General features: G+C 49.5%; 10 protein-coding genes across 10 annotated transcripts; 5 read left to right on the forward strand and 5 right to left on the reverse strand.

Moving 5' to 3' along the window:
• Positions 1-62: 62 nt before the first annotated feature.
• Positions 63-2,297, reverse strand: BDR25DRAFT_60286 (uncharacterized protein). Its single transcript, XM_033698801.1, has one exon. The coding sequence runs from the start codon at positions 2,274-2,276 to the stop codon at positions 498-500; it is 1,779 nt and encodes a 592-aa protein (XP_033544722.1). The 5' UTR covers positions 2,277-2,297; the 3' UTR covers positions 63-497.
• Positions 2,298-2,429: 132 nt separating this feature from the next.
• On the forward strand, positions 2,430-3,573 carry BDR25DRAFT_344633 (uncharacterized protein). Its single transcript, XM_033693958.1, has 3 exons — positions 2,430-2,880; positions 2,954-3,183; positions 3,280-3,573. Exons 1-3 carry the CDS (start codon positions 2,484-2,486, stop codon positions 3,433-3,435), a joined length of 783 nt encoding a protein of 260 aa, XP_033544723.1. The 5' UTR covers positions 2,430-2,483; the 3' UTR covers positions 3,436-3,573.
• Positions 3,574-5,406: 1,833 nt separating this feature from the next.
• On the reverse strand, positions 5,407-10,673 carry BDR25DRAFT_395074 (uncharacterized protein; the record flags this gene model as incomplete). The annotated part of the gene is made up of 9 exons (XM_033698351.1): positions 5,407-9,174; positions 9,218-9,460; positions 9,520-9,574; positions 9,625-9,636; positions 9,721-9,811; positions 9,853-9,981; positions 10,047-10,079; positions 10,341-10,557; positions 10,599-10,673. The coding sequence occupies 9 exons, from the start codon at positions 10,671-10,673 to the stop codon at positions 5,407-5,409; spliced, it is 4,623 nt and encodes a 1,540-aa protein (XP_033544724.1).
• An 87-nt stretch (positions 10,674-10,760) lies between these two features.
• BDR25DRAFT_266332 (acid protease) lies at positions 10,761-12,667 on the reverse strand. The gene is made up of 2 exons (XM_033686978.1): positions 12,057-12,667; positions 10,761-12,007 (listed from the first exon to the last, which is right to left on the reverse strand). Exons 1-2 carry the CDS (start codon positions 12,356-12,358, stop codon positions 10,846-10,848), a joined length of 1,464 nt encoding a protein of 487 aa, XP_033544725.1. The 5' UTR covers positions 12,359-12,667; the 3' UTR covers positions 10,761-10,845.
• An 886-nt stretch (positions 12,668-13,553) lies between these two features.
• Positions 13,554-14,708, forward strand: BDR25DRAFT_358149 (uncharacterized protein; the record flags this gene model as incomplete). The annotated part of the gene is made up of 10 exons (XM_033695894.1): positions 13,554-13,688; positions 13,730-13,761; positions 13,791-13,800; positions 13,852-13,915; positions 13,971-14,010; positions 14,052-14,108; positions 14,139-14,393; positions 14,431-14,509; positions 14,539-14,621; positions 14,672-14,708. 10 exons carry the CDS (start codon positions 13,554-13,556, stop codon positions 14,706-14,708), a joined length of 792 nt encoding a protein of 263 aa, XP_033544726.1.
• BDR25DRAFT_291320 (uncharacterized protein) lies at positions 14,554-16,784 on the reverse strand (the record flags this gene model as incomplete). The annotated part of the gene is made up of 4 exons (XM_033688581.1): positions 14,554-14,850; positions 14,917-15,244; positions 15,291-16,197; positions 16,245-16,784. 4 exons carry the CDS (start codon positions 16,782-16,784, stop codon positions 14,748-14,750), a joined length of 1,878 nt encoding a protein of 625 aa, XP_033544727.1. The 3' UTR covers positions 14,554-14,747.
• Positions 16,785-17,331: 547 nt separating this feature from the next.
• Positions 17,332-18,511, forward strand: BDR25DRAFT_358151 (uncharacterized protein; the record flags this gene model as incomplete). The annotated part of the gene is made up of 9 exons (XM_033695895.1): positions 17,332-17,449; positions 17,531-17,601; positions 17,635-17,691; positions 17,721-17,763; positions 17,830-17,864; positions 17,905-17,971; positions 18,028-18,122; positions 18,168-18,234; positions 18,279-18,511. 9 exons carry the CDS (start codon positions 17,332-17,334, stop codon positions 18,509-18,511), a joined length of 786 nt encoding a protein of 261 aa, XP_033544728.1.
• Positions 18,512-19,326: 815 nt separating this feature from the next.
• On the forward strand, positions 19,327-21,233 carry BDR25DRAFT_291322 (DNA topoisomerase IV, alpha subunit; the record flags this gene model as incomplete). Its single annotated transcript, XM_033688582.1, has 8 exons — positions 19,327-19,490; positions 19,661-19,872; positions 19,922-19,995; positions 20,034-20,147; positions 20,201-20,287; positions 20,336-20,416; positions 20,463-20,531; positions 20,583-21,233. The coding sequence occupies 8 exons, from the start codon at positions 19,327-19,329 to the stop codon at positions 21,156-21,158; spliced, it is 1,377 nt and encodes a 458-aa protein (XP_033544729.1). The 3' UTR covers positions 21,159-21,233.
• A 364-nt stretch (positions 21,234-21,597) lies between these two features.
• BDR25DRAFT_305327 (uncharacterized protein) lies at positions 21,598-23,645 on the forward strand. Its single transcript, XM_033690392.1, has one exon. The coding sequence runs from the start codon at positions 21,679-21,681 to the stop codon at positions 23,194-23,196; it is 1,518 nt and encodes a 505-aa protein (XP_033544730.1). The 5' UTR covers positions 21,598-21,678; the 3' UTR covers positions 23,197-23,645.
• A 693-nt stretch (positions 23,646-24,338) lies between these two features.
• On the reverse strand, positions 24,339-25,187 carry BDR25DRAFT_358154 (uncharacterized protein; the record flags this gene model as incomplete). The annotated part of the gene is made up of 5 exons (XM_033695896.1): positions 24,339-24,488; positions 24,515-24,869; positions 24,904-24,950; positions 25,039-25,095; positions 25,131-25,187. 5 exons carry the CDS (start codon positions 25,185-25,187, stop codon positions 24,339-24,341), a joined length of 666 nt encoding a protein of 221 aa, XP_033544731.1.
• Positions 25,188-25,199: the final 12 nt, after the last annotated feature.

Raw genomic sequence — 25,199 nt, forward strand, 5'->3', positions numbered from 1 at the left:
CGCTATGGTAGGGAGCGATACGGGGTTCTTGAAGAATTGATGTTGGCCTCTGGGATTGCTGGTTCGCTCGGAGGTTGCGGAGTTTGGCCACCTCACCGCACTGGGAATTTCACGTCACGTGAACGGAGGTCTGTTTCTGGGGTGTCTGGCGTTTCAGGACTCAATTGGGTTCAGAGACTTGGAAAGAGGGTAAGTTGTCTGTTCGAAAGCGGTGTCCGAAGCCCCGTGTGTTTGTTTGTTCGATCTTTGCTTTTACCGCATCAGATCGACAACTCTAAATACAGGTCATTTCGCAACGAGTACAAATGCATGTTATCCCCAAAAGCAAGCTGGTACTCCTTTAAATGCTGCAGGTACCCGAGCTATCCGAAGCTATCCCTTAAGTGCAGTTGCTGCCATCCAAATCAATGATCACACCCACCAACATAAACGCCGCATAATGCTCTCCAGACCGTCAAAGCGCGCCATCCAAGGCAAACCAAACTCTCCCGTTTTCATTAACTCTTAGGTTTCTTCCGCACCAGTCCTGCTGTGAGGGTATTCACACCATTTGCGGAGCCGGAGCTCGCGTTGTTATCTTCCACTTTGACTTTCTTCCTCACAAGTCCATCCCCAAGAAACTGGGCGCTCTCGTCGTCCGTCTCTTTATTGGCCTCTGTTACGCCACTGTCTACTTCTGGCTTCCTCTTCTTCCTTACTCCGATCACTAACGTGGGTGTGACTCCATTAGTGGTACCACCCTGCGCTACCGGAATCTCCTTTTTCCCCACAACGGTCCAGCCCCACGTTTCCACTCCTCCTAGAACCGCAATTTCGTCCTTCCACCTCTTCGAGCTCTTGGCTGCAGCGGTTCGTGTTGCAAAGTTTTGCTGAAGAAGAATCTCGTTTGCTCTCTCATAGTCTCTCTTGGAGAAAAGAACGGAGCCACGAGAAGTGCATGGCCAAGTGAAATACAGTGTGGATTCGGGGGGGAATTTTGACAGCCCACCAGCGGAGCTGCCTGAAGTAGTGGAGAGATTCGAGATATTGGACTTGATCCGAGGGAGACGGAGAGGAATTGGGCCTGAGTGGGTGTTGACTGGCTTCCGCCGGGACTTCTTGGGAGAAAGGTTACTCTTGAGGGGTGACATTGGCAGACTGAATGATCCCTGGGATTGAGTCCGGGAGACTGTTTGGGAAGATTCTTCTTCTTCATCGTCCTCCTCAGGTATCGAGGGTTTGGGAGGTGTAATAACAACCCAAATAAATCCTACAATCCTCCCAGAAGAGCATTCTTGGCGGAAGGCCATCATTTCCCAGAATTGATCCAATGTCTTGATGCTTTTCCACTGTCCGTTACTTCGGCTTGGAGTTCCGCCTTCCTGGATCATAGCATCACTGCCTCGATCCGGTAGCTCTTCGTCGAGTTCCACTAGATATCTAGATTTGGGGTCATCAGGAAAGTGCGGGACAAGACAGCGGGGCGGAGCGCCTGGATGAGAGGCGATTTGAAGGAGAGGGTGCGAAGCAGACCAACGGCGGGGTTCTGAGGGCGGGAGAGGAATGTAGCGAAGAGTCTCATGGAGGTCGAAGCCAGGTATGACGAGATAGCCTTTCGCAGTGGTGTCAGCCTTCATTGAGGGAGCATTCCCTGCCACTGATCCTCCACCTGTCACAGCCTCATCCTTGCTTTCTGCAAGACGCTCAGTGACCGACTTCTGCTCAGTCTCAGCAGCATAGTCCCTCACCAGCGGATCCAGCACTCTGCACCACCATTTTACAAGCCCTCTATCGTCTAAGACATGCTTATTCGAATTGTCAATGCTGCCCGGGAAAAGGTACTGGTCCTGTGCCCTTGCAAACAGTGAAACCACCAATTTCTTCCCCTCTCTCTGTCTCTCCCGTGCCAGCCATGACACAAATGTCCCACAAATTGCTTTTAGCGGCGATCCGGCGTGTGATCGGGGGAGGTTGAGAGCGGAGATACAGCCTGTCGAGTCCGCTTTCGAGACGAATATGGTGGTAAGGTGTCTTGTAGTATATATCAAGATCTCAATGGCAAGAATGAGCAATTCCTCGGGCGCACCAGCGGCATTTCCATCTCTCGGAGCTATTGACGCGGCGAGAAAATGGGATTCGCAGTACGTTCGTTCAGGCTTTCGATTCGGTGGTGCCGAGTACAGGGCCGGAGATCTTGAGGGCGGCGTCGAGTAGTGGTAGAAGGTGAAAGACACATCCTTCGGTAGCACCTCGGCGAGCAGATATTGCAGAGATTTCGAGGAAGCAACACTTGCCATTGGTAGAGCTGTAGAGAGGGAGAGGGGGAGGGGGATGCGGTCTTAAGGTTAAGGGAGGAGGGAACAAGTGAAATCCACTAGGCTTGATGTAGCTAGCCGGATATTTTTCATCTCAACCTCACCCTCGCCTCTCGAAGAAAGCGAGACGTCATCGTTGCAAGCTCAATTCGCCCACAACGTGAGCTGCTGTGCCTCCTATAAAATACAATGGCACTGAAACAGCCTATTCGGACCTTAGTATCCACTGCAACATGCTCTGTTCGCCCTATGCAGTCACGCCGAACATGTCTACTGCAGACATCTACATCAGCATTCTCAACGTCCACCCCCTCCTGCGGCCCCGAATACGAAACAGAAGCAGCAGAGCGACCACGCTGGCAGCAGACCCCCGCGCGCATGGTGGCCCCCTTCCGAGTACGGCCAATGCCACAGGGACCGGTGTTCAAAGTCAACGATGACCCGCGGAGGTTAGATGAAATGTATATACGGATGCTAGGAGCGAACGGCAACAAGGTGCTGACGGACGAGGTGAAGTGGCTGGCAGTGACGCATAAAAGCTTTGATCATGGGAGGCGAGGGTTCAATGATCGATTGGCATTTCTGGGTATGTTCGGAGTACTCACGTCAATGGATATAATGTATGAGGGGAGCGATGCTGACGAGCGACGCGCAATTAGGACGCCGAATAGTGTCGCTACAGACATCTCTGGCGCTACTCAACTCACCGCAAGCGTCTAGTCCTCCGGGAAAAGACGAGTTCGGCCGAATACCATTTCATCATCCTGCCTTGAGGGGACTGCCCGGTCTCTCCCAGGAAGCAAAAGATAGTGTGCTGGATAAGTCTCGGCTTGGGCCCATTGCAGAGCGGTATGGCCTCGACAAAGTAACGCGGTGGAAGCCAAAGCGGGTATGTAAACTCTCCGTTCAAACCCTGCATCATCCCCTCACGTGCCCTGTCTCACGTGCCTGCTTCACCATCAACACAACGACTGACATGCTCCAGGCCGACAATCTTCAGGGCTCGGGAATAGATGCCGTCCTCTCAACCTCCCTTTATGCCATCGTCGGCGCCGTAGCCCTAGAGCGTGGCGGGGACCTCGCCAACAAAATCGCTCAAGATAAGATTCTTTCACCGCTGGGCTTCCTCTTCGAAAATTGAGCAAGTTTCGCTCCTTCTCTTGTAAATTACCACCTGTAGCATATGGCAACGGCCAAGGCAGCTGAGCAAACAGTATCATGCCCTAATAAGTGCAAGGGAAATGAAAGAAGTGATCTCACCGCCTAGCGGCAGAACCGTATTGAGCAATACCATGAAAACAGCTCCTCCCACGTTGAAATTTGATCCCCTTAGCACCACTGACTTTGGAATACTGCATCTTCGCTGCACACGAAAGGTTGACGGCATCTTGGTCTGTCCTTGGCGCACATAGGGGGCTCACGACTCCTATGTCAGCATGGCTATTATAAAGTATGCAGATAATAGTTACCATCTTAACAACTGAACAGGGCCAATCGCGTGTCCAAGTACTTTCGCTCAGGTCAGCAATTTATGTACCGAGATTGAGCGAGCAAGGCAGGCATGCAAGTCGCTACAATTCGTTCTCCGGTGCAGACATCCATCAGCGTGCAATGATTTGAATACCTGTCCAAAGAAGAGATCGACGACTTGGGATACTGTCAGCTTGGAAGAACTACTATCCTCTCAGAAACGAATCCTTCCGAGGCAAAAAGTGAGACTTGCTCTCAAACTGTCAGCCTCATTACTCTAGTTGAAGACATTGCCAGCAGACCAGACTCACCACATCGAAGTCGACCAGCCCTTTGTTCTCTACACACTTTCTGATTCGACTTAGAGCAAATCAAGCGAGCCAAAGCCACGACTGATGTTCCTCGAGTTTGGCATCTTGCTCATAGAGATCTGGAATGAAGATTCATTCGCAGCTTTCTCCAAAAAGGAGCTCAGATTGAACACGTTGGCCCTTACATGCGCGAAGATGTTGCAAGGCAGTGGTTTGGTGTTACAAACGAGGGGATGACGGAATGCTTTGCGAACGTTGAAGCGTGCTTGAGCTTCGCCTTCGAATACATGCAAGGTGTCCAGACTTGGGATAATGAAATTCTAGGGAAGTCGGTCTGCGCGAAGATTGTTGGTCCGTTGATTGAGGAGTGTGGTGCTTTCCCTGGTAAATTACCAGAGTAGAGACTACTGGGTTTTACAAGATGATCATGCACACGTTGTTCCATGCAAATTATAACACTCTGAAACACATCTCTCAAGCTTAATGCCGTACAGAAAGAGGATTCATCTCGGGGTTTTTTATAATGCAGGTATGTTGGTGCGGCGACGTCGGCAGGCGGCAGCTGCTTCACTTGCTTCAAGAGGCCGAGTGAGCTAGAGGGCGTCGCAGTGCATACTTCAGTGAGATGGCGCGTGGGACTCGGGCTCCTCCTGGATCCTTGTGGCACGGTCAAGTTTGTGCGAGCTGACAGATCCACAACTGAGAGGCGCAAAAGCTCCTGGATGGAGTCTTAAGCTGCATTGTAGATAAAATACCTCGCCCAACAGCTTTCTATCCGTACGCTTCAGCAACTGGTGCTTCATTGCGAAGGAATGTCCGAACCGCCTAAGGAGAAGAAACCTCTGAAGTAGAGGCGGTACTACTGAATTTGACGGAAAGATTAAGCTCCTCAGACTTCAAAATTATTCAAATCGGCTATTCCGAGACAGCAGCAAGCTGCAGGCATTTGCGCTGCCACACACACTGGATTCATTCTGAGCCCGTATATACTTGATTGGCTTAAGTGAACCTGGTATTCTATAAAGGTTGTGATCCTGCACATTCTATTATGGATTAGAGAAACGAATTTGTATCTAATTATTATCGCGCCAAAGGAGATGAGTGGATGCTGGCAGTATTAGACATCTTCTGAGCTGTCGTATGTTAAAAGGACTAAAGCGGAGTTGCCATTTCAAGAGTGTCATCACCATACTAAAATAACCCTCGACCACAAAATCCATATAAATAAATATTAAGACGCATGCAAGCTTAAACACAGAAACTTAAATCCTATACAAATGTTACGCAAAACAAAATAAATTGCTACTGTTAAAGAGGGTCTGTCTTATCGCTCAAGCTTTTAAAAACCCATCAGCATCATACAGACTCCCCGGCGTCCCATCCACACTCCCACTTGGCGACACCACCTGTATCCTCACATTAGGCGTTCCAAGCCCGAGCGCATATCTTTTCCGATACTGACCACCTGCCAATTTCCTATCACCACGCAGCTTGTCTAGTTTGCTGGAGATAGAGAGAGTGGCGGGTGAATCGTCCTTTGCGACCTCGAACTCGCGTTTGCGAGATGAATTTGGCATTGATGGATTGGCAGCAGTAGCGGTGTGGTTGGGAGATGAAGCGACTGACTGGAAGTTGTTTTTAGGTTTATTCGGCAAGCTTGGAGGATGAATCAGGTGTGGAGGTATCGAATGCCAAAAGTTTTCGTCGTTGTCCCAGACATTGGAGCTTCTGTTTCTGTTCTCTTCATCCTCCTGTGGTGAAGTCAGATGAATGCTTGAAGCTCCTGCGTTTGACTTGTTGGGTTTCTTCCTTAGTTCCACTGTCTCCGCTCCGGTGGAGGTTGAAGTAGCGAGAGTATCGTCTTCGACGATCTCGAGTATTGTGGATTCTTGCTCCCACGAATCTAGCACTCCGCCTGTAGGCCTTCGCTCTTTTTCTTCACCCAATGCCTCCTCGTTTTCGTATGCAATTTCAGCCTCTTTGAGCCAGCTTCCATCTCCAGGAAGCGGGATGCGTTCTTCTTGGTCCCACCTTAGATACCTTCTCTCACCTTGTCCTCCCTTTTCAGCCTCTAGGTTCATGTGTCGTAGCCTCTGAATTGAACTTTGAAGCGGTCTTGGCGAGCTTCGTCTCCGTCCGGAAGCTGACGGAGGGAGAGAGGGCATATCACGGAAATTGAGTGTGGGGGCAGGAAGTTGAGCGTAACAGGGATAGGGAGAACGAGGTGGGAATGGACGCGTGGGTTGTGGAGAAGATTGTACAGAGAAGTAGGTGGAGCTTGGGAAGGACTGTGCAGTTAATGGCTGTTGCGCGAGGCCAGATTGAGTCGGTGACCTCACTCTCTCCTGTGACGGCCTGCTGTCTCCTGGCTGTTGGGATGGTGGGCTAGATGTGAAAGCAGCTTCAATGAAGGGCTCAGACATTTCCTGTGCAGAGGTGGAATTGTTCGGGATTGGCTTATTTTCGGGGTGACATGGTGAGTAGTTCCCTTCAGAGCTACTATTGAGAGTACTGAACGTGTCTTTGCTCAGAATCGATGGGCAAGCCGTATTCTGTATTGAAGAATATCGAAGTAATTGATCCTGTGGAAGAGGGAGAAATGCATGAGGCCGCATCATCTCTGGCGAACAAGGAGGCGGGTCTGATAAGCGCTCATAGTTCATGGTCCGGGCAGACGTTGCAGAAGATTCCTCTGGAAAGGTTGAAAAGGGAGAAGGAAACTGTCCAAGTGTTGGACTGCTGGTAGGGGTATGATATACCAAATAAGGGTACTCAGGGTTGTACTGATCGACGAGGAGTGGTCGCTGAGGTGATGAAGAAAACAATGGGAGGTCATCGAGTGGGGATGAGGGAGCGGCTTGAGAGTCTGGAGTCTTCAATTCGTCGTCGTATTCATTGGATGATTGAGATAGCGCAAAAGTTGGTGGTGGTGACATATTCCGGCCCATAGCAGGCAGATTACAGCATGGGCGAGGAAACTTTGGAATACTCAACAAAGACCAACTGCTCATACGATTAAGTGTTCGCGGAGATGAGTTTTGGAGGTCCCAGAGAGAGTCACTGACCATAGGTGGCTCGGTGGGTCTATGATCGTCGTTTGCCATAGAAAGCATAGGCGGGTTCGGCGTCAGTGAAGCGCAGGTGGTTGTCGCAGTGATATTCACATCTGATGCAAACATGGGCGAACTTGGGGGCCTTGGGAGAGATCGTGCATTCGAGAAGTTGAGATAAAGACCGGTCTTCTTCTCTACAGATGGATGTGGCAAATCTTCCTGGTCGTTATTTAGGACTGAGGGGCAAGGGCTCGATGTGCCAGAAGGAGGCCTTAAAATTATAGGCACAAGGGAGATCCTGACGCAGTTTTGCCGCTGGTGGGCACTACGAGCAGCAGGACTTCCTTTCAAAGTCGGTGGCTTCCCCCATGAAAAGGTTGTAGAGTCCCACTGGAATGGATTTCCGTTGCTGCTCCTTGTCGAAGATACTTGTGTAGAATCCTGCGAAAGTTGGCGCGTTGGAGTATGATCCATCCTGGATATGCCCCGCAGAATCGACGTTCGCTTTGAGCGTTCTTGGGGGGACCCCGAAGCGGCAACCTGGGATCTTGACTGTTGTCGAGGGGTATTTAGATATTGAACACTGAGTGGACAATAAGTAGGTGAAACAACCTTGCTTAGTAGAACGCGTTCATCCATCTCGACCTTTCTGATAGACTGGACGCCTGAGGAGTTGTTGTTCATAGTAGAGCGTCGATTTTCTGTCTGAGACTTTTGCTTGGCCGAGGGAGTGTCAACACTGTATCGAGCCGTGTTACTGTTGATCGAGCCCTGAGACCGCTTGTTCCTCTCATGAAGCGTGAGCATACCTCCAAAGGGTCTGGGTCCAATAGTGAGGGAATTCCTCCAGTTCCTCCTGGAACATTTCTGGACTTGAATGTTGTTGTAATGTGGCAGAATTGGGCTTGACTGAGTGGCTAGAATAGAACTACCAGCTGACTCAAGACCATAGACTGAAAGCTGGGATGGGGTTTTACTGAGGAGGCTTCGTTGTTGACTCCCACTCTTGGGGCGCGTAACATGCAATGGAAGAGGAGGCATCGGCGCTTCTGGGTCATTTCCGGATCTTTGGCTACATACACTAGCAGACCTTGTATGTAGTTTTGAATCCTCAACGCGACATTGTACGCTCTTCGTCAGGCTTACAGGAATCTCTGCAACTAACCCGGATCCATTCGGTAGTAACCGGGTTTCAGTTTTTGTTATCGGCTTCGTGGCCAAGCTTCTGCATCGAGGCTCGGGTTGTGTTGCTGTAACATCGTCGTGATTTTCATCTTGCCAATCGCTACGAAAAGCAGGATGTCGTTTCTGTAATGATTGGCCCGAAGATCGGTGACTTCGAGTCCTCTTTGGTGAAAACGGCTGGCACCCCAAAGAATCGCTTAGTCTAGGAACGAGAGTTGATAGTTTTGGGCCCTCTATCACAGTTGGGAGGGTCGGAACCTTTATCTTTTTCAAATGAATAGCCCTTCCTGACGATCGGCGCGTCGAGAATGGCCACGAGAGGCAGCTCGGCTTGTCCACAAATCCAACAGGTTTCGGAGGCGCAGAATGCGGCGAAATTGATTGCAACTTCGCAGTTTTGATAGTCTTAACGGAGGACAATGTGCCCCATCCGTTCTTTGAGTTGAATGGCAGGATTGCACTGCGCCTGAGTACTCTGCGCGGTTTGGCGATTGGCGCAGTTTTCGACTGCCGTGCCTGTGACTGCGCGATGGCGACTCCTCGCTCTTCCAGATCCTTCAAATATCGGTTGTGTGTTCGCACTGCTCGACAGAGGAGAAACACGAGGCTGATGAGGAGCCCTAAGATGACAACTCCCACACCTGTTAGGACCGCAGCCAGGGCTGTGCTGCTCAATTGGCCTGAGGCGGTGGTGCGTATTCCAATCGACGCCATTGTCTTCTCTCCTTTTTCCCTCTTCGGGTGACAAGGTATTGGGTATTTTGATCGTATTTTTTGCAATGCGCTTGAATGCTGCTGAATTTCCGGGGACGGCTTGATCAGAACGGCTGTTTGAAATGAAGGTACATGGGTACTAGTATGCTGTATCCCACGAGGCAAATTATCCCTCTTCTAAATGCAATACCTTTGGTGTTCTGATAACAATGCGAACGAAAGAGAACGGCGAGGTACACTCGTAATAAGTGACGATAGCAACATAAACAGAGGGATTTGGTGATATAAACCTAAGAACTTCTGGGATATTTTGCAGTTGTCGAAGCAATGGCTGGAATGTTGAGGGGAAATGGAAAGAAAACTTGTATGGTGGCATAGCAAGGGATAAGGGTGGAATGCGCTCCCTTGACTCGCACCGAGCTGTGTGACATCGCTATGGTCGAAGGGGGGAAACGGAATGATCATGGGCATGAATAAGGAGAATTAAAAGACCTTTCGTATAGACTGTTGATATTCGGAGGTGGCATGCAACCCTACGTCCTGTCTTCTCAGGCGTGACAGGTCTGATGGCTTGAAGCTAGCTAGGTTCAGGTCTACCTAGCATCTTGACTGAAGGTGCGACGGACAGACTTTGCAGCTATTAGAGAAGCAATCCTGAAGTTAAATCTTGTAGGGATTTTTCAGTAAGATGACGAAATCCGCGTTGGCACAACATCTTTATGTTTCGGGAAACCCTCGGGGAATTCTGCATAGGATGAAAATGTCTGCGTCAGTACCACGGATTCTTATTTTGCGGGAGCTCGATTCAATATGGTGCCGAGGGACGTTGCCGCTCCACAACTAAACTAGCGAGTTGCATCGTTTGCTCTGTTCTAGGAGAATAAGGACTGAAAGGCTTCTTCAATGATTGTTTCATCCCGATCACCATAGCGCTGCCAGCCAGAAGCACAGAAGCTTAACGTATTCTATCAGTAAGCTGCGCATATCAGTAAGCTGCGCATATCAGTAAGTTGCGCCACCCCAAAACCCACCGAAAATGACGAAACCCGCACCTCAAGATCTGAACAACACTTGAAAGAATAGTCTAAGATTTTAATATAGTTTCGTTGTCTTTCTAGACTATGGTGTATATTTAGCCTAAGTTTGGCCTTGAAATTTGATATCTTAGGTATAGAACCTAAGACTCTAATATATGTCTTAGAAGGGGTATAAAATGCCAATGTTACATTATTAGATTTTTCTGCGTATCCTCTGGCGAGATCTTGAGGTGCGATTTTCGTGATTTTCGGTGATTTTCGGGGTGCGTAGCTTACTGATAGAATACGTTACCCATGCGAATTGGCGGCGGTGAACACGGTGAGCGTTATGTCGCAGAGTGCTCTGGTAACACACCTGCTCCATTATGCTGCGGTTGAAGTGCGGGCATATGGGATCTTTTCTTAAGCAGGGGTATGGATTTAACAAGGAAAAGCACAGAATGGTAAGTTCCGAGGAAATCCTAAGAAACATAAAGTCAGAGATCGAAGGACTCTACACGTAGGATGGATGAGAAAGCGCGGACAGAGGCTAACTAATTGAGCCTTCAGCGCCATCGCTATTCTCGACACGTCTGAAGTCTGAAAATGATTTACGTGTCGTAAGCCCATCCACAGCACAGAATATACCCGAGATGCAAAATTAATTTTTGATCAATATCTTGAATTGAATCTAAACATCTAAAATATGTACTAGAAGCGAGCTGTCGAAAAGCTAGCCCTGGGTATAATGATATAAACTCGAAGAAATTAAAACACCCTCATCAACCACTCTCATCCATAATCACCGTTTTCTCCAAAAAAAAGGCGTTGCGCTTTTTGGTGGTGGATCGAACTCCGGTACATCTTCAACCTCCATTTGCATAATCTTCGCCTGTTTCCCCTTCTCCAACCTTTCCTCAAGCTTCTTCTCGTCGCGTCTTCTCCTCATAGCCATCACGAAGCAGAATGCAACGACGCCGATACCAATGCCACCGAATATACCTCCAATGACGGCCCCGATTAATCCCTGCGCTACAAATGCGGATTGCTTTGGTCGTTCGTAGGCAGTCGGTGTGGATTTTGGGCAGAATGTTTGCGGCATGACAGCGTTGTTCTTCTGGATTGCCTCGGCGAGGTAGAAAACGTATGTGTCGAAGTCGGCCATAAGGTATACTTGGCTGAGGAAGGCAGTAGAGAGGTAGAACGGGGCGGTTGACTTCTCATCGCGATCTTGGATAGGCGTGATGTTTGATGCATTCACGAGGACTTCTGGGGGAATGGTAACTGTAAAGCCGTCGTCGAGAACAATAGAAAGGCTGCCGCTGAAAGGATTCTTGAGTTTAAGAGAGTTGTCACCCCAGGTGTTATCCTTTTCGGCACCGAGTTGAGACATGAAATTTTGAGTAATTTCGTAAGGAAGGGAAAGTGGATATTGGTCAGTGGTGATCTGAGCTTCGAAAGTGTCGGGTCGAGACTTCATTGAAGGAAATTTGGCGGGATCGAAGAGAGATACGTTGGTGCCGGGGTTCTTAGAGTCGGTAATGATGATGTCCTTGACGCGAACGGTCATGGGATTCAGGTTGGAAGTCTTCATCGAGTACTTGTGCACCGGTCCTGTAAAGCGGCCAGCATCGTATCCTCCAAACGTGTTGCTGCCATTTACAGCGCCTCCGGCACGGTCATGGCCTTGTCCGATGTAGAGTGAGTATGTTCGACCAGCGATCACATCCCTGTCGATGAGGTCCTGGAGAACAATGGATGAAGCACCTATGCCTACAATACCTGGAGTGATGGCTCCACTCTCGGCAACCTCGATAGTGACATTGGAAAGGAGAGTTTGTGATGCTCCGTCGGTTTCGAAGTAGTGTGTGTACAGGTGCATATCATCTTGACCATAGATACCAGTGAAGGTTCCATTTCTTTCTGTGTCTTTTGACTTGAAATCCTTTCCATTTTCTTGGAATCTATACAGTGTTAACAAAGGTATTGGGCAGGATGGAATGGGTGACATACGAGGTAGAAAGCGATACATCGAAGAAACCCCCAGTCGATACTGAACAGTTCTTTAGTGTGGTGTTGTTGTTGCAGTACGATGACGAGGCAAAAGAAGTGGTGTTTTGTGATAGTGAGGGCCAGAGACTCTGGTTCTGTGCTGGCGAACCCACACCAATGAATGATCCATACTGGAAGCGGTCGGTTCCATGCACGGCCCTCTTGTGAATGTCGACATAGATGGGAGGCTTCGAACAGTTGAAGGCAACTGTTGACTGACTAAACAGCACAGTTGCGGAAAAGTAGAATAACAGCGACGCCATGGTCGAAAACAGACGCTTGAGGCCGGCAAGCGGTGGGTTTGGGAAAGTGAAGAGGCTTCACGTTGGACACTAGAAGACAACAACGGACAAATGTTTAAAGGAAGAGGCACGATGTCTGTCTTCCGATGGTCTCAGACCAAGAGGCAGCGTTGAAGGTTATGCGGAAGCGGTGTCTTTGTAGGCCTCCATCATCTTTTTTCAAACCATAGGCTAAGATGAGCCAGTGGACCGTCAGCCAGTCAAACCTCGACTGCTATTCTTGCATGGATGGACTTGGTCAGTGGATCTGTTCTTAGGCTTCTGGGCGCTGGGTGGAGCCGCAGATGAGCGAACAAGGAAGATTGAGCGCGTGCTGACGCCGCCGCCGAAGGACAACACCCCCACGACTGGGTTGGCGTGGGCGCTTGAGGTGCGGCCGAAAGTTGATCCCCTTCCGACTGCGAGGCGAGATGACTCGAAGCGTTCACTGATTGGACAAGCGTGTAAATGGCGCACTTGAAGTTCCACCAAGAATAGGTCCAGCGTTTATCAGATGCCGTCAATTGGCCAACAGCGCTTCCCCAATGCCAATCCCAGGCGCCCACGGGACGCACAGGCCCAGTCGATAATACACCACATCTATTTTCATCGTCAACCCCTCCCTTTGTTGTGCACAAGGCGACACTTCATCATCTAGATACAGCTAGAAACGCGCATCCTTCCGGTAAGCTCTCCAATCAAACGTCTTGAAGAAATTTTCCGTTAGTTCGCTCACGGGAACAAGGCCACCCGTCTTGTTTCCATGCCCAACCCTCGCCTTCCCCGCACACGTTCTCTATTCTTGGCTAGATCTCATCAATCTGAATTGAAAAAATTTCCTGGTAATTCCCCTGCTGGAAACCCGCTGTCCGGATATTGTTCCGTGAGAGGGATACTGACGTGCAGCAAACGTTCAGAATAACGCGGGAAGGGAGGATTCCGAATGCATCTCGTGCAGGTCATGGATTGGTAAGACTGAGGCCAAAGTGAAGGAGTACGTACCGCTACCTTGACGGCCCGCTTCGAGGCGCTTACAACACCGTCTTGTGGTCGGGGGCACTGTGGGCCTTACAGCAAGACAGATCATCGCAGTGGGGAAACCACTCTGTGGTACTTTTGCTGCACTTCAATCAGCAGGAGGTAATGCATTTCCTGTTTTCGTTAAATGACGAAGGAAATGAGTAGCTCATGGCTTCTTCTCATCCTGATCGCCCAAGGCGTCCAAGAATCAGCGAAGGCGCGCGCTTCCCTATCCACACGACCTCTCTATTTCCTGCCTCTCCATAACAAAGGCTGTTTCAGAATTCCATTTGTCCAAACCCGTCGATCAACTACTCTCTAGCGTCTTAACAGCGGCCGTTATACCTGTCATACGGAGCGACGCAGTGATGGCAAGCTAACAGGTGCCCCGTAGTGAAGGGCAAGTCACGTGGCGGCTGACTTTTCGGACACCTCCACGAAGCCAACGCTGACAGAGTCGCCACGCCGAAAAGACTGACTTTCGTATCTTAGACAGCTTTCCCCGCATTTGTAAAGGAGGTGATGACACAGTTAGACTTTAGGATTAGAATATCTTCGGAACTGTGGCCTGCAGAGAATACTGCCCTCCACCAGATTGGACACGGCGCCCCTTAGTATTTAATAATATGGTCTCCGGCCAGACCGTGGCGTAAAGTGCTACGACTCGACTGTTCTTATCCAACGCGAGCCATGTGGATACGTGCTGTAATTGGTGCCGCTTTATCCAACCGCCCGTCCGAAGGAATGTTGAACGCCTCCCGAGAAACACTCACTCCTCGCGCCTCACTATCATACAATATGTCTCCTTCTATCCACAAAACCTTTTTCATCTACACCATCTTCTTTCTTATAATTCAATAAGTGGAACAGTACATCTCATGGAATCCGGAGCTACAGGTCGCATGGCACTGGTGGCTTCGCGTCTGACCTTGTGCCCTTCTGGTGTCGGCGAAAGCGAATGCAATCTGGAAAATACCACTGGCCTGACACATCGCCTGTGATAGGAAAAGATTTCACATCCGACGCAGGACAAGTGTGTATGGGTACAGATTTGGACACACCAGGAGACTCCTCCCCATCTATTCTACTCCTGAGTCCATCATCTCAAGACAAGTTGATAGTATATGCCACCATGATGATAGATTTTAGACAGTCTCCTTTACTCAAATAACACTTCAAACGCCCCCATTTCCAGCTCGCACACTGAATGCGAGCATTGTTTTCCGTGAACATAGACTCAAACACCGTAGTACCGGGTATTGGCCCTTAGTACAGGAAAATTATCACCGTGAAACTCCCAACAGATGCATGAAGAAAACCGTATTAATCTGCACTTTCAAACACTGAACAATCAGTTCAGTAACACCCAGCGCTTATCGACTTCCTTAGCGCCAACCCGCGAAGCAACTGAGCTAAGCGTGTTGCTAATGGCATCTTTCGGCAGTTTGGGGAATCTATCTTTGGTCAGCAACCCCTCTACTTCGTCTACGCATCCACTCGCTCTCACTAGCAATACGTACTTCTTCTTCAGCGCTTCAATCAGAGCGATCTTGGTAAGGTCGCTTCCTGAGACCTCCGCCTTGAAGGCAGGCAGTTGATCGGCTGGGATCAGGCGTTTTGGCGGTTTCGCTGGTTTGGATGCCGAGGTGGGGTGAGTTTTGTCGGAGGAGTTGAGCGTGTTCAGCATGCCGTTGACGGGGCGTTGGGTGAGTGGCAGGCGGGGTGGGTTCATCAGGCCATTGCTAGCAATTTCTTTACTTGGAACAGAGAGCGTCGAGGTGGCGACAGGGGATGGGTTGGGAACCCAGTAAGCGGTTGAGAAGGGATCAATGGATCGCGGTTGCGGTTCTGGGTATTGTTAATGATTTTATGAATTACGCTGTGGTGCACATACCTAAGAGGAAACCCATTTTGAATTCTCTGAACTCTGTAGAGATTGCTCCAGATCCATCGTTTAGATGCGACACGCCGCGAGAATCCTCCCAGCAAAGACCAGTGCTGATGGGTTCGAGGTCGCCGTTAATCAGCCTTCGTTTCACCTGTGGGTCTTCCTCATCATCAAGGAAACCGTCCATATCGTCCTCTCCTTCTTCATCGAGATCCTCGTCACCCTCAGAATCTAGATCTTCGCCTTCCTCTGGCTCCTCCCACTCTGCCTCCGAGTCGTAGTCGTAATCAACTTGATGAAGATTGCGCCTGAAGGGATTGCGTGCTAGCTTCGCGGCTTCCCGTGTAGTGTACTGCTTTGTGTAAGTCCCATAGTAAGGTGGACGTATATCCTCTGGGAAATGCAGGTACTTCATAGGGATATGCTTTAGTAGATCGAGGGGCTGCCGTGAGTGGATGTTAGTTTCTCCTGTTAGGTCGATGACATCCCCAGAGGAGCTATTGATTTTATCGACGATCTCCGTAATAGACAACGTTTGTAAGCCTCTGGGCCCACGTGAAGAGAACTGTATCGGCTCCATGTCTACCTTCTCTCCGCTGATGAACTTCTCGAGCCGAGTGGTTGTAGCGGCCACTGCGACGGGGTCCTCCGCGAATAGGTTATAAGGTGCAAGGATTGCATGGGAAGGCAGCTCGAACGGAAAGAAGACTTGCTCATAGTCTGATTTTGCGTTCTTCATGATTGCCTTCTGTGGAGAGACAGGGGCGGAGTTAGCATTCGTTGGCGTAGCTTTCAATTCTAACGATATTGTGTCGGTACTAGCGGGCTGGGTGGCTTCTACTACTGTATTCCCAGAAGCCTCACCACCCGTCCTTCGTTTCATATTGAAGAAGGCACCGAGCCTCATTTGGGACTGGTAGGGTTAATGTCAGGACGCAAGATGTTGAGCGAATAACTGACCCTCTCCTTCTTTCGCTTTTCCTCTTCTTTCTGCTGCAGCTCAATCTCCTTAGCTCGTTTCTTCTCCTCTCGCTCCTCTCTTTTCTTCCGTTTCTCCTCATCCTGAAGTCGCTTCTCCTCCTCACGCTCCTCCTTTTTCCTCTGCCTTTCTTCCTCTTCTAATCGTTTCTCTTCCTCTTTCTTCGCCTTCAATTCCGCTTTTACCTTTTCTCTAGCTTCCTTCTCCATTATTTGCTCTTCTCGCTCCTTGGGGGTGAGCTTCCTCCTCTTAGCAGGCTGCTTCCCACTACCAGAAGCGGGTGTAGATTGTCTCTGGGTCGGGACGTCGCCGGCAACCGAATTGTTGCTGCTTCCAGGAGCAGCCGCCTGAATGATATTGTGGTATGGAGAAGGACTAGGAGTGTTCGATAGGACGGTCAATGGTGTGGATAATGCTTCTGAAAGCGGAGGCTTTGTGGGCGTGGATAGGGGTGGAACTTCGTCATCCTCAAGAGCACGTTTTTGAGGTTGAGAGAGGATAATCTCAGGTGGATCCTCCATTCTGTCGACAATTGATGACCGAATCGAAAGATGGAGGAAGTGTGGATTGGGGTTGGATGCTTCAAAGTGGGAGGTGCGGACGCGACTTGGGGACGACGCGTTAGTTGCGCGCTAAAAGCTCAGACAACGACGGAGGCTTGGCGAGAATGGCCGGACCAGTTTCTAGTTGATTGCCAATGGGTTTGCGATAATGGCTTACATAATTATACTCTGATTTCCTATCTGGGTTAGCTAAGTGCGCGGCGCCCCTTGAGAACTTTAACCAACCGGGGACCTTGAACGATTTGAATGATTTAAATGATCTTCCTGCTTCCCTCGTCCCATTTAGATGTCCCTTACGAATGTTTAGAGTGGTTGCTCATAGATACTCTGGAAATAGGAAAATCTTGAGAATCTTGTCCCACCTGAGAACACCGATTTCATCTCCCGCCCGACAGTCTCGCCGAAGAGCCCAAGGGTCGGGAATGCATGGGGAATTCGAGCGGCCATTTTGGTGTCTACTCACACACATTTTCTTCCCCCAACCCCAGGTTTTCGTTTTCTATCCATGGGGTTTCATCCATTGCCAATAAGCAATTTGGATTCCCCCTTGCAGATCGCTTCTCGGATAGTCTGCTGCATGCGTATTAAAGTAGCCAATGGTTTGGGCATCGTCTCTGCCTTGGGTAAAAGCCTAGTATTGAACCCTTCCTCTTTAACCTTCCGCTTAACTTCTCCCACTCTGTGACAATCGAACACCGTGGCAGAGGTTGCTGTCAGCGTTATCACTAGCAGAATAACGATCGCGAATTTTGTAGTGAAAGCTCAGAAGGATCACGTCAAAACTTAAGCATCCTGATCGATGGACGAGATGCTGCGATGGCTCGAGACACCCCACTTCGTAAGCAAGTGCAAGTGGACCTTCAAAGTGTGTAGACTAACTAGTTTGCCGAAAAGGAATTGAAATCTGCGAAATCCACCCAGACGGTCGGCCAAGAGAGTTAAGAGAAGGAGAGCAGTAGTGTTCTTTGTCGGTCTGATGATTCTTTCGCAACATTGTACACAGATGTCGAAGAGAACTCGATACCGCCATCAGTAGATGTGGGGTCTGCCATTGGAGGCTGTAGACACTCCACCTTAGAGCGAAGATGTCGCACATAGCATTGCATTCGTACCTGCTGATAACGATACTAGAAAGCTCCTTGGATGTCAGCAAGGGAGTAAGGCAGCATTGAAGAAGAACTGGGGCTCTTCGTCTACGAAGACGCGCTCATTATTGCGACAATTGACATCAACGAGCATCGCCCTTCCGACCCTGATGAATATTTAGCGATTGAGGATCAGAACCTGTTCAATACAGTGCCGCTGTGGGAATATGTTGTAAAAGTTGACGAACGTCACTAGGAGCACCTGAACGAGTCAAACAACGAGAACCCTGTTGAAGCCCCCAAGTCTCTCCCAAATAACGATAGTGATTCTCTACCTAGACGATGTGGTTATGAAACCTTACCCTAGGAGTATACGGCTTCATCCATAACGAGGTCAACGTCGAACGTTGCATGATGACGCGCACGGAAGCAGTAATTTTCAGCATCAAGAAGATCGACCTTATTGATGAGAAGATGAATTTGACGAGTCCAACTTCACCAACTCTTATTTCATTCGCAAGAACCCTATTGCCCTTCCGCAAATTGCGAACATACAAGAATGCAAGGATTTTAACCTCAACTCTTCCAAAGGCTAATTAACAAACCGGTCCCGATTTCCTTACCGTGCACATCCACGGTGCGAATGGAGACGATTTCATGTTAGTAAGTACGACCTCTCTCCTTCCACTAGATGGCCACCAGATGCATGGATTGTTAGCGCACATCAGTCATGCGGAATGAGGATTCCATTATTTTTCCATGGACTAGAAACACCCGATTAGGGGCTTTGTTTCAATGAAACGAGTGGAAGGCAAAGTAGATTGCGCTTTTAAGAATATTTGCCTCTTGTTTGCTTGAACCTAAAGCACACCGGGTGAGATATATCCTCCCATATCCTTCGGTCGAGAAGGAACACTCATCAGTCCAGACAACTTGAGCCCACTGTTTTGGCTTCCAGCTCAAATGCTCGATTCCCCATGCTGAACGTACTTACTTTTGCTCATATGGCACCAACTAAACTGAAACGACCTGTGGTCTCCGCAAGTGAGACGGTAAGATTGGTGGTGATGCAGCGGAAGATTGTTGTGTTGATGTGGAACCTCGAGGGCAGCCACGTTATGTAGAGAGACCTGATCACTTATCCATAGTGTCTTCCCCTAGATATAGAGAGCGAGTGAATTAACTCGCTGCTTAATTCACCTTCGATGTACTACCTCGCCTTTCAGTTGCATTATATCTGAATTACCCTGCAATCCCCTTCTCTTGTTTCACACCTTCATGGCGTTGCCTGCATCGAGCCAGTCGTGACTTCCTCTTCCTCGCCTCGGGCCTAATTTGGCCTAGCCTGCAATGGCATATCGTTGAAGTAACAGGGCAAGATCTGCTATGCCTCCTTCACTCCTTTTGTTACTAGTATGAATTCTGATGGCGTTGAGGAGATGCTCTTCGGGTTCCCATCGTCGCAGGATTCACTCGACCAGACCTGGGAGCAAACTTACCAGGATGACGATCTCCTTGAGGCCAAATTCGACTCTGACCCGCCATCCTGGATCTTACGGACCACCCCAACTCAGACTTCGTCAATACTAAACGAAGATCCTGATACACTGATACTAGATGATATCGGCGAGAGTAACAACAACAAAAACCTTATTGGACAACGCCCGGGAGATGTTCACCATATATTGAAGGACAGGTAATGCTGGTTTGGGAAGTGGAGCGACCACTATCATGACTAATGCTCATTAGGAACTGGGTCGTTGCACGCATTGAGCATATGTTGGAGGAAATTGTGGATGGGCTTTTGGGAAACCGAGATCAGTTGTCAATTACCTTGAAGAGCCGATCCAGTGCGGCTGGACGAGTGTTTGAAGCAGGTAAAGGCATGGTAGCAACATCTGAATCAAAAACAAGGGAGATTTCCTTCCCAGGAAACACCCCTCAAGAAGCTTGGAGATTTAGTGAGTAAGCTCACCTACCTCGCTCTGACGCTCGCTGATGATGCCGCAGCTGTGCTTTTACGCATCATTGAGCTTGTTCACAGTGCCCTCATTGACAATCTCATTATATCTAAACGGCGAGTTGTATGCCAACTTTGTATTGTTCGCTGAGGTAATCGGAGTTCAGAGACATATATTATCGACATCCAGATCTCTTTGTTAAGCAATCGGTTGTGGACCGATATGTGGACGATCTAGCCTTCACGTTTGGTGTTACTAGGTCGCTCCTCAACGTCGTATGTTCTACATCAGGCCTAATTAAGCCCTTCTAAGGTTGCTAACTCGCAAGGTTGCCGCCGCTAAAAGCCTAGTAGCTGGCCATTTCACAATACGCAGAGCAGATGGTACAACACTCCATGGGCTCGATGAGAAGGAGGTTTGAGGACCAAACTCTTTCAAGGAACCTATCTCACTAGTTTTTCAGGGCATACTACTTCCTAAGATCCGTGACGTTGATATTCTAGATCTATCGTGTGTTCATTGGATCCTTATCATCGAGAAAGAGGTACGTGGCGTGTCTTGATACCGTAGTCCTACTAAAAACCCTGTAGGCAACATTTCGCTCATTGCTCAGCTCACCAGAGTGGGTGGATCTCGGTTCGAGCAGTCTCTTACTTACAGTATGTACAACAAGCTCCCCTCTAATGCCCGCACTGGCTCATACGATTTAGGCCAAAGGATACCCCGACCTTGCTGCACGGCAGTTCCTTCGGTACCTCGCAGACCACTTCCCTTCAATTCAGATGTCTGCGCTTGTAGACTTCGATCCAGATGGACTCGCCATCATGTCTACGTACAAATACGGATCGATGCGTCTTGCTCATGAGAACGTTGCAACCAACGATACACCCGCACTCGCCTTACCTCAACTTAGTTGGCTTGGTGTTAGGAGTCACCAACTCAGCCGAACTCCGGTTACCGGGCGTGTTACGAACTGTAGTGCAAACGTTGATGCCCAAGGGCTCATGAGATTGACTTCACGGGACCGAAAGAAAGCGCATCGAATGCTTGAGTGGGAAATATGCAGAGAGGATGGGCCAGAACCAACCTGGAGAAGTGAACTGCAAACGATGCTCATGTTGAACACGAAGGCAGAGATGCAGATACTCGAAGAACAGCCTGGCGGACTGGCATCATGGGTAAATGATGCTTTTAGAGTCAAGCAAAAAGCGCAAGGAGATGCCAACAGATCAGTACCACGAGTTGCCTCTGGCTCAGACATTGGTTTTTCCTCTGTGACTAGGTAGCGGTGCATTTCAGGCTACATGTTCTCCGTGTCATCCGCAGATTGAAGTGCATCCGTTCGTCTGCACCAACACGTGGACACTGTTTATTGTGTAACCCACACCGCGATTCTAGCAAAACATGCAACACATATATGTCTCTATCAATATCAAAGACTACTGCACCCACTCATGTGAAGGCCGTTAGCGAGTCGCTTTTGGGTCACCCAATGTGATGGTCTCGTGCAAAGGGCAACGGGGAGCAGCGTTGTCGATAGCAAGCAACGAATATAGCACCCGACGCCAATCTAGTAGCTAGGATACGACTCGCTTCCAATATGTCAAGTGCACTGACCGCTGTCTGTGGAACAAATGTCTGATAAAAGTCACCAGTTTGTGGTAGGACAAACAGCTCTCGCCAAGGTGAGATTTGCACACGCCAGCACATCCCCCCTCGATCACAGCATCCCCACGCCCACACGACTTGACCACATTGCATAGCGGGCATGCATTGACCTGCAGCTCCAATAAAGCGATGTCTACAATGCCCGAGTCTGCGCCAATTTCAAAATCAGCTAGCAGGAGGACTGAAACACCAGAAGTCAACGCCGGAGACAGGCCGCAAATTCCTGCCCCTCTTCCACACCACCATGGACCTGGCATCGCGGACTCAACTCCAGCAGCCATCCTCCCACCCACATTAACACCAGCAACAACCACGAGGCAGTCGGTCTCGCTAGGGGCGCTCTCGACGCTCTGGAGAGGGAGCAACACCCCCACGACTGGCCCTCACACTAGCAGCAACCGCAACCCGCAGCCCGACACACCCATCCCGTCCATCATCACCCACGCGCCCTTCCCTGACATACAAGTCCCTCCTGAGCTTGCGACAAGTACAGGCTCGTTGCCGAGTACGACAACGACGCTGACGAACACGCTCCCGCCCACACATTCCGCCGCCCTGCGCGCCCTCAATGCGCCCGCATTCCAGTCCGCCGCCTCGTCGAACGCCAAAAACAAGTCTGCAAAGTCGACTTCGAGTCGGACGACGCTGTCGAGCCAGCCGGTTGTTGTGCGAACATACTCAGGTTCCCGCCACAGCTCGAGGCCGTCATCTGCATTGACTTCACCTCGCTTGTTCCCCAGCATGACCGGCCATGCGTCGCAGACTCCCTCCGCCTTGTCGGCAGGGCTGGCTGGTAGGAGTGAGGGCTTGCCATCGGTAGACGACTTCTCCTTCTCGGCCATTCTCCGAGCAGTTGACCCGGAGATTCGAGACGCAATTGATGCCATTGCAGAGATCTGCGCCAGGAGCAGACTAAGTCTGGCAGACGAGTACGATGCACACCTTCCTCCACAAGGAGAGATCACCGGGGCAGGGCCTGGCTGGCCCTCGGGCATGGGGACTCTTGTAGGGAGGGGTCGGATATCCAGAGTTGGCCAAGGGTGGTCGGCAGGGGAGAACACGCTGACGGCTGTCCCCGAGGCCAGCAGCTCTAGTGAGAGGCTGGCCGGGGAAAGTCGAGGGAGTGTGGCAGGTAGCGGCGGAAAGACGAAGAGGAGTCGGTCAGCATATGGAAGTCTCAAAAGCGTCATTAGCGGTGGAAGTGGAAAGAGGAAGGCTGATGCTTCTCAAGAAGAAGAGGAGAAACCGCATATCCCACACTGGGCTGTCCATGCGTCCTCTTCAGCATCAGCCCGCCCTTCTATCACCCTCATCGCCGCTCCTCAAGCATCAAAGCAACTCTCCCTCGACATCTCGTCTACCATTACAGAAGTTCTGCCTGAGGATGATCCCGAAGCACCCGCTGAGCTTGCAGATCCTAAACCAGGGCCATTACACCGCCGACATACTTCCGCCACTAGCATCCCTCACCCACGTACACGGTCAACTACGTTGTCGTCAATAGCATCATGGATACCTTGGCACCGTGCTCCAGACCTGGAATCTGGTGATTCTTCATCAGAATTGACAAGAGCCGAAGCGAGACTGAGAGAGATGCTCATGTCGGCTCAAAATCCGGGCATGGGGAAAGGGAAAGCCCCAGTCAACATGGCCTAAACTTTCTCCGAAGGGTTTCTAACATATATTGCGTACATTTTGGTGGATTGCAATCTAGTTACAACTATACCCGACGTAAAAGAAGGAGGCGTACCAATTTTTTTTTTTGGAAATGGCTGATGGTGCGGTATCACTGCGAGCAACGGAAACGAACGGGACGGGATTTGGTGTCATGTTTCGGACTACAAATGGGTTGAACATGGATGGATGAGTCACGACTCACGTTTCACGCATAACGACACATGGATGATGTATACTAGTAACGAACCGAAATGAGGGACTGGAGGGGATTTACATCAATTCTCCTTTGCGTATTAAGGCAACTTGGGAACAGAAGGGGCGAGAATCAGAGGACAATTTGGTTTGCACTAAGATATCACGATTCATGACTTACGTAGGCTTCACGCATAACGACGCTTGGATGATAGAAACTAGTAACGAATTGAAACGACCGTTTAGAGATCCAACTAAATCTGTCTTTTGGTGAGAATAACATGATTAATGTGATGCACGGCACCTTTCTCATGACCTGATGGCCGGGCACTTACAAATCACGTGTTTTCCTAGTGTCCTCCTAGTGTCTCAGATTATTCTTCCCACATCAGACGTCATACCTTTGCCACTCCAAGACTCTCCCATACTTCCGAATAGAACATCATCAGTCTTCGTCCCGACGTCATGGATTTGGACTTCTCTCTCCTCCCTGAGCCAACCCTGCCTGGTATCCCTTCACTGTATACGTTGCTTGGACGATATTACACGGAATGCTGACCAACATCAGGAAAGCTACCGTGACCGTTACCTAGAATGCAGCCCATTCCATCATGTTCCTTCGGTCGGTCGCGAGCTGTTTCCAATTCCGCGGTTTCGCCGGAAGGACTCCACTAGGCCTCCAGCTTTTCCCTCCAGTACGGGTACCTGGCAAGGTCCAAATTGCGCTCCTGACAGCATCCGCCGAGGCCGTAGAATGCCTGTTGCTTCCCCTTAGCAACCACCTCTTTCGTGGGTAGATCTCCGAAAGGAAAAAGCAAGTTGAGTGTATCGAGAGCGTCATGCAGAACGTCCATGGGTATTGGACATGCGCCTGTCTTCAGGTGATTTAGCAAGCATATTTTATGCTCGTATATTGTCAAAATCTGCTGCTAGGAATCCAATATTAAATGATCCGTGAGATGATTCGTCCAAGCCAAATTCATACCACAGACATTGACAAGGTACGCAGCAGTGAAAGTTCCTTCCGCTTTCGACCTTTCTTTGACTCCTTGTGTTGCAAGGGTACTTATGAACTGATTCTGAACGAATTAGTTTAGTGAAACACCCACCGGCCAATCGAGCGGTTTTTCATCTGGACACGTTGGCCCCACCGCGATGGCAGAGGAATTAACGTTAATGTTGAGCCATATTCGGACGGAAGCTCTAATGAGCGTCGCATAGCCTTCTGATCGACATTTAAGAACTGCTGGAATAGAGCTTGAAGAACTTCTGATAGGAGCTGCGAACCACTGTCCTTTAATGTTTTGACCAGCCTGGGAGTATCACTCACTGTTCCAACAGCAAACAGGTGGTCTCGTTGTCGTAGTTGGGTGCCTGAATGTTCGAGGTATGAAAAGAACACGGCAAACATGCGTCCATCGAAGCCATTAAAAGCCAGGCAGGAACCTAGCCAAATCGTCCTAACGAGTTCATACCTTTCCTAAGTTAAGAGACTCTGCTGGTCTTTCGATAATTTCTAGTTTGAGATGAGTGTAGCCATGCTGTTAAGATAGATATTCGATTTTAAAAGTAAAGACTAAGGAAATATAGGGAGGGTCTTGGACTTAGGCTGCGATTTGTACTAGATACGCTTTTTGTGTAGTTTCCAGCTGATTCTAGCCTTGAGACGAGGCTCAAGATGAAAACCTTTCATCTCGCACCTCGCACTTCACACCTCACACCACGTTTTCGGCCTTATTAGATAAAGAAAACTTAAAGATCTTTCCATTTTCTCTCATTAGGTTGGTTCT

Source organism: Lindgomyces ingoldianus, assembly GCF_010093535.1.
Source record: "Lindgomyces ingoldianus strain ATCC 200398 unplaced genomic scaffold BDR25scaffold_27, whole genome shotgun sequence".
Lineage (NCBI taxonomy): Eukaryota > Fungi > Ascomycota > Dothideomycetes > Pleosporales > Lindgomycetaceae > Lindgomyces > Lindgomyces ingoldianus.

What these genes read in the sequence shown, in the direction of transcription:
- BDR25DRAFT_60286 (XM_033698801.1), bottom strand. Translation starts at nt 2,276, where the DNA reads ATGGCAAGTGTTGCTTCCTCGAAATCTCTGCAATATCTGCTCGCCGAG.
- BDR25DRAFT_344633 (XM_033693958.1), top strand. Translation starts at nt 2,484, where the DNA reads ATGGCACTGAAACAGCCTATTCGGACCTTAGTATCCACTGCAACATGC. An exon ending in TGATCGATTGGCATTTCTGG is followed by an intron (nt 2,881 to 2,953) that starts GTATGTTCGGAG and finishes ACGCGCAATTAG; the next exon opens with GACGCCGAATAGTGTCGCTA. An exon ending in CGCGGTGGAAGCCAAAGCGG is followed by an intron (nt 3,184 to 3,279) that starts GTATGTAAACTC and finishes GACATGCTCCAG; the next exon opens with GCCGACAATCTTCAGGGCTC.
- BDR25DRAFT_266332 (XM_033686978.1), bottom strand. Translation starts at nt 12,358, where the DNA reads ATGGCGTCGCTGTTATTCTACTTTTCCGCAACTGTGCTGTTTAGTCAG. An exon ending in GATGTATCGCTTTCTACCTC is followed by an intron (nt 12,008 to 12,056) that starts GTATGTCACCCA and finishes AACACTGTATAG; the next exon opens with ATTCCAAGAAAATGGAAAGG.
- BDR25DRAFT_305327 (XM_033690392.1), top strand. Translation starts at nt 21,679, where the DNA reads ATGCCCGAGTCTGCGCCAATTTCAAAATCAGCTAGCAGGAGGACTGAA.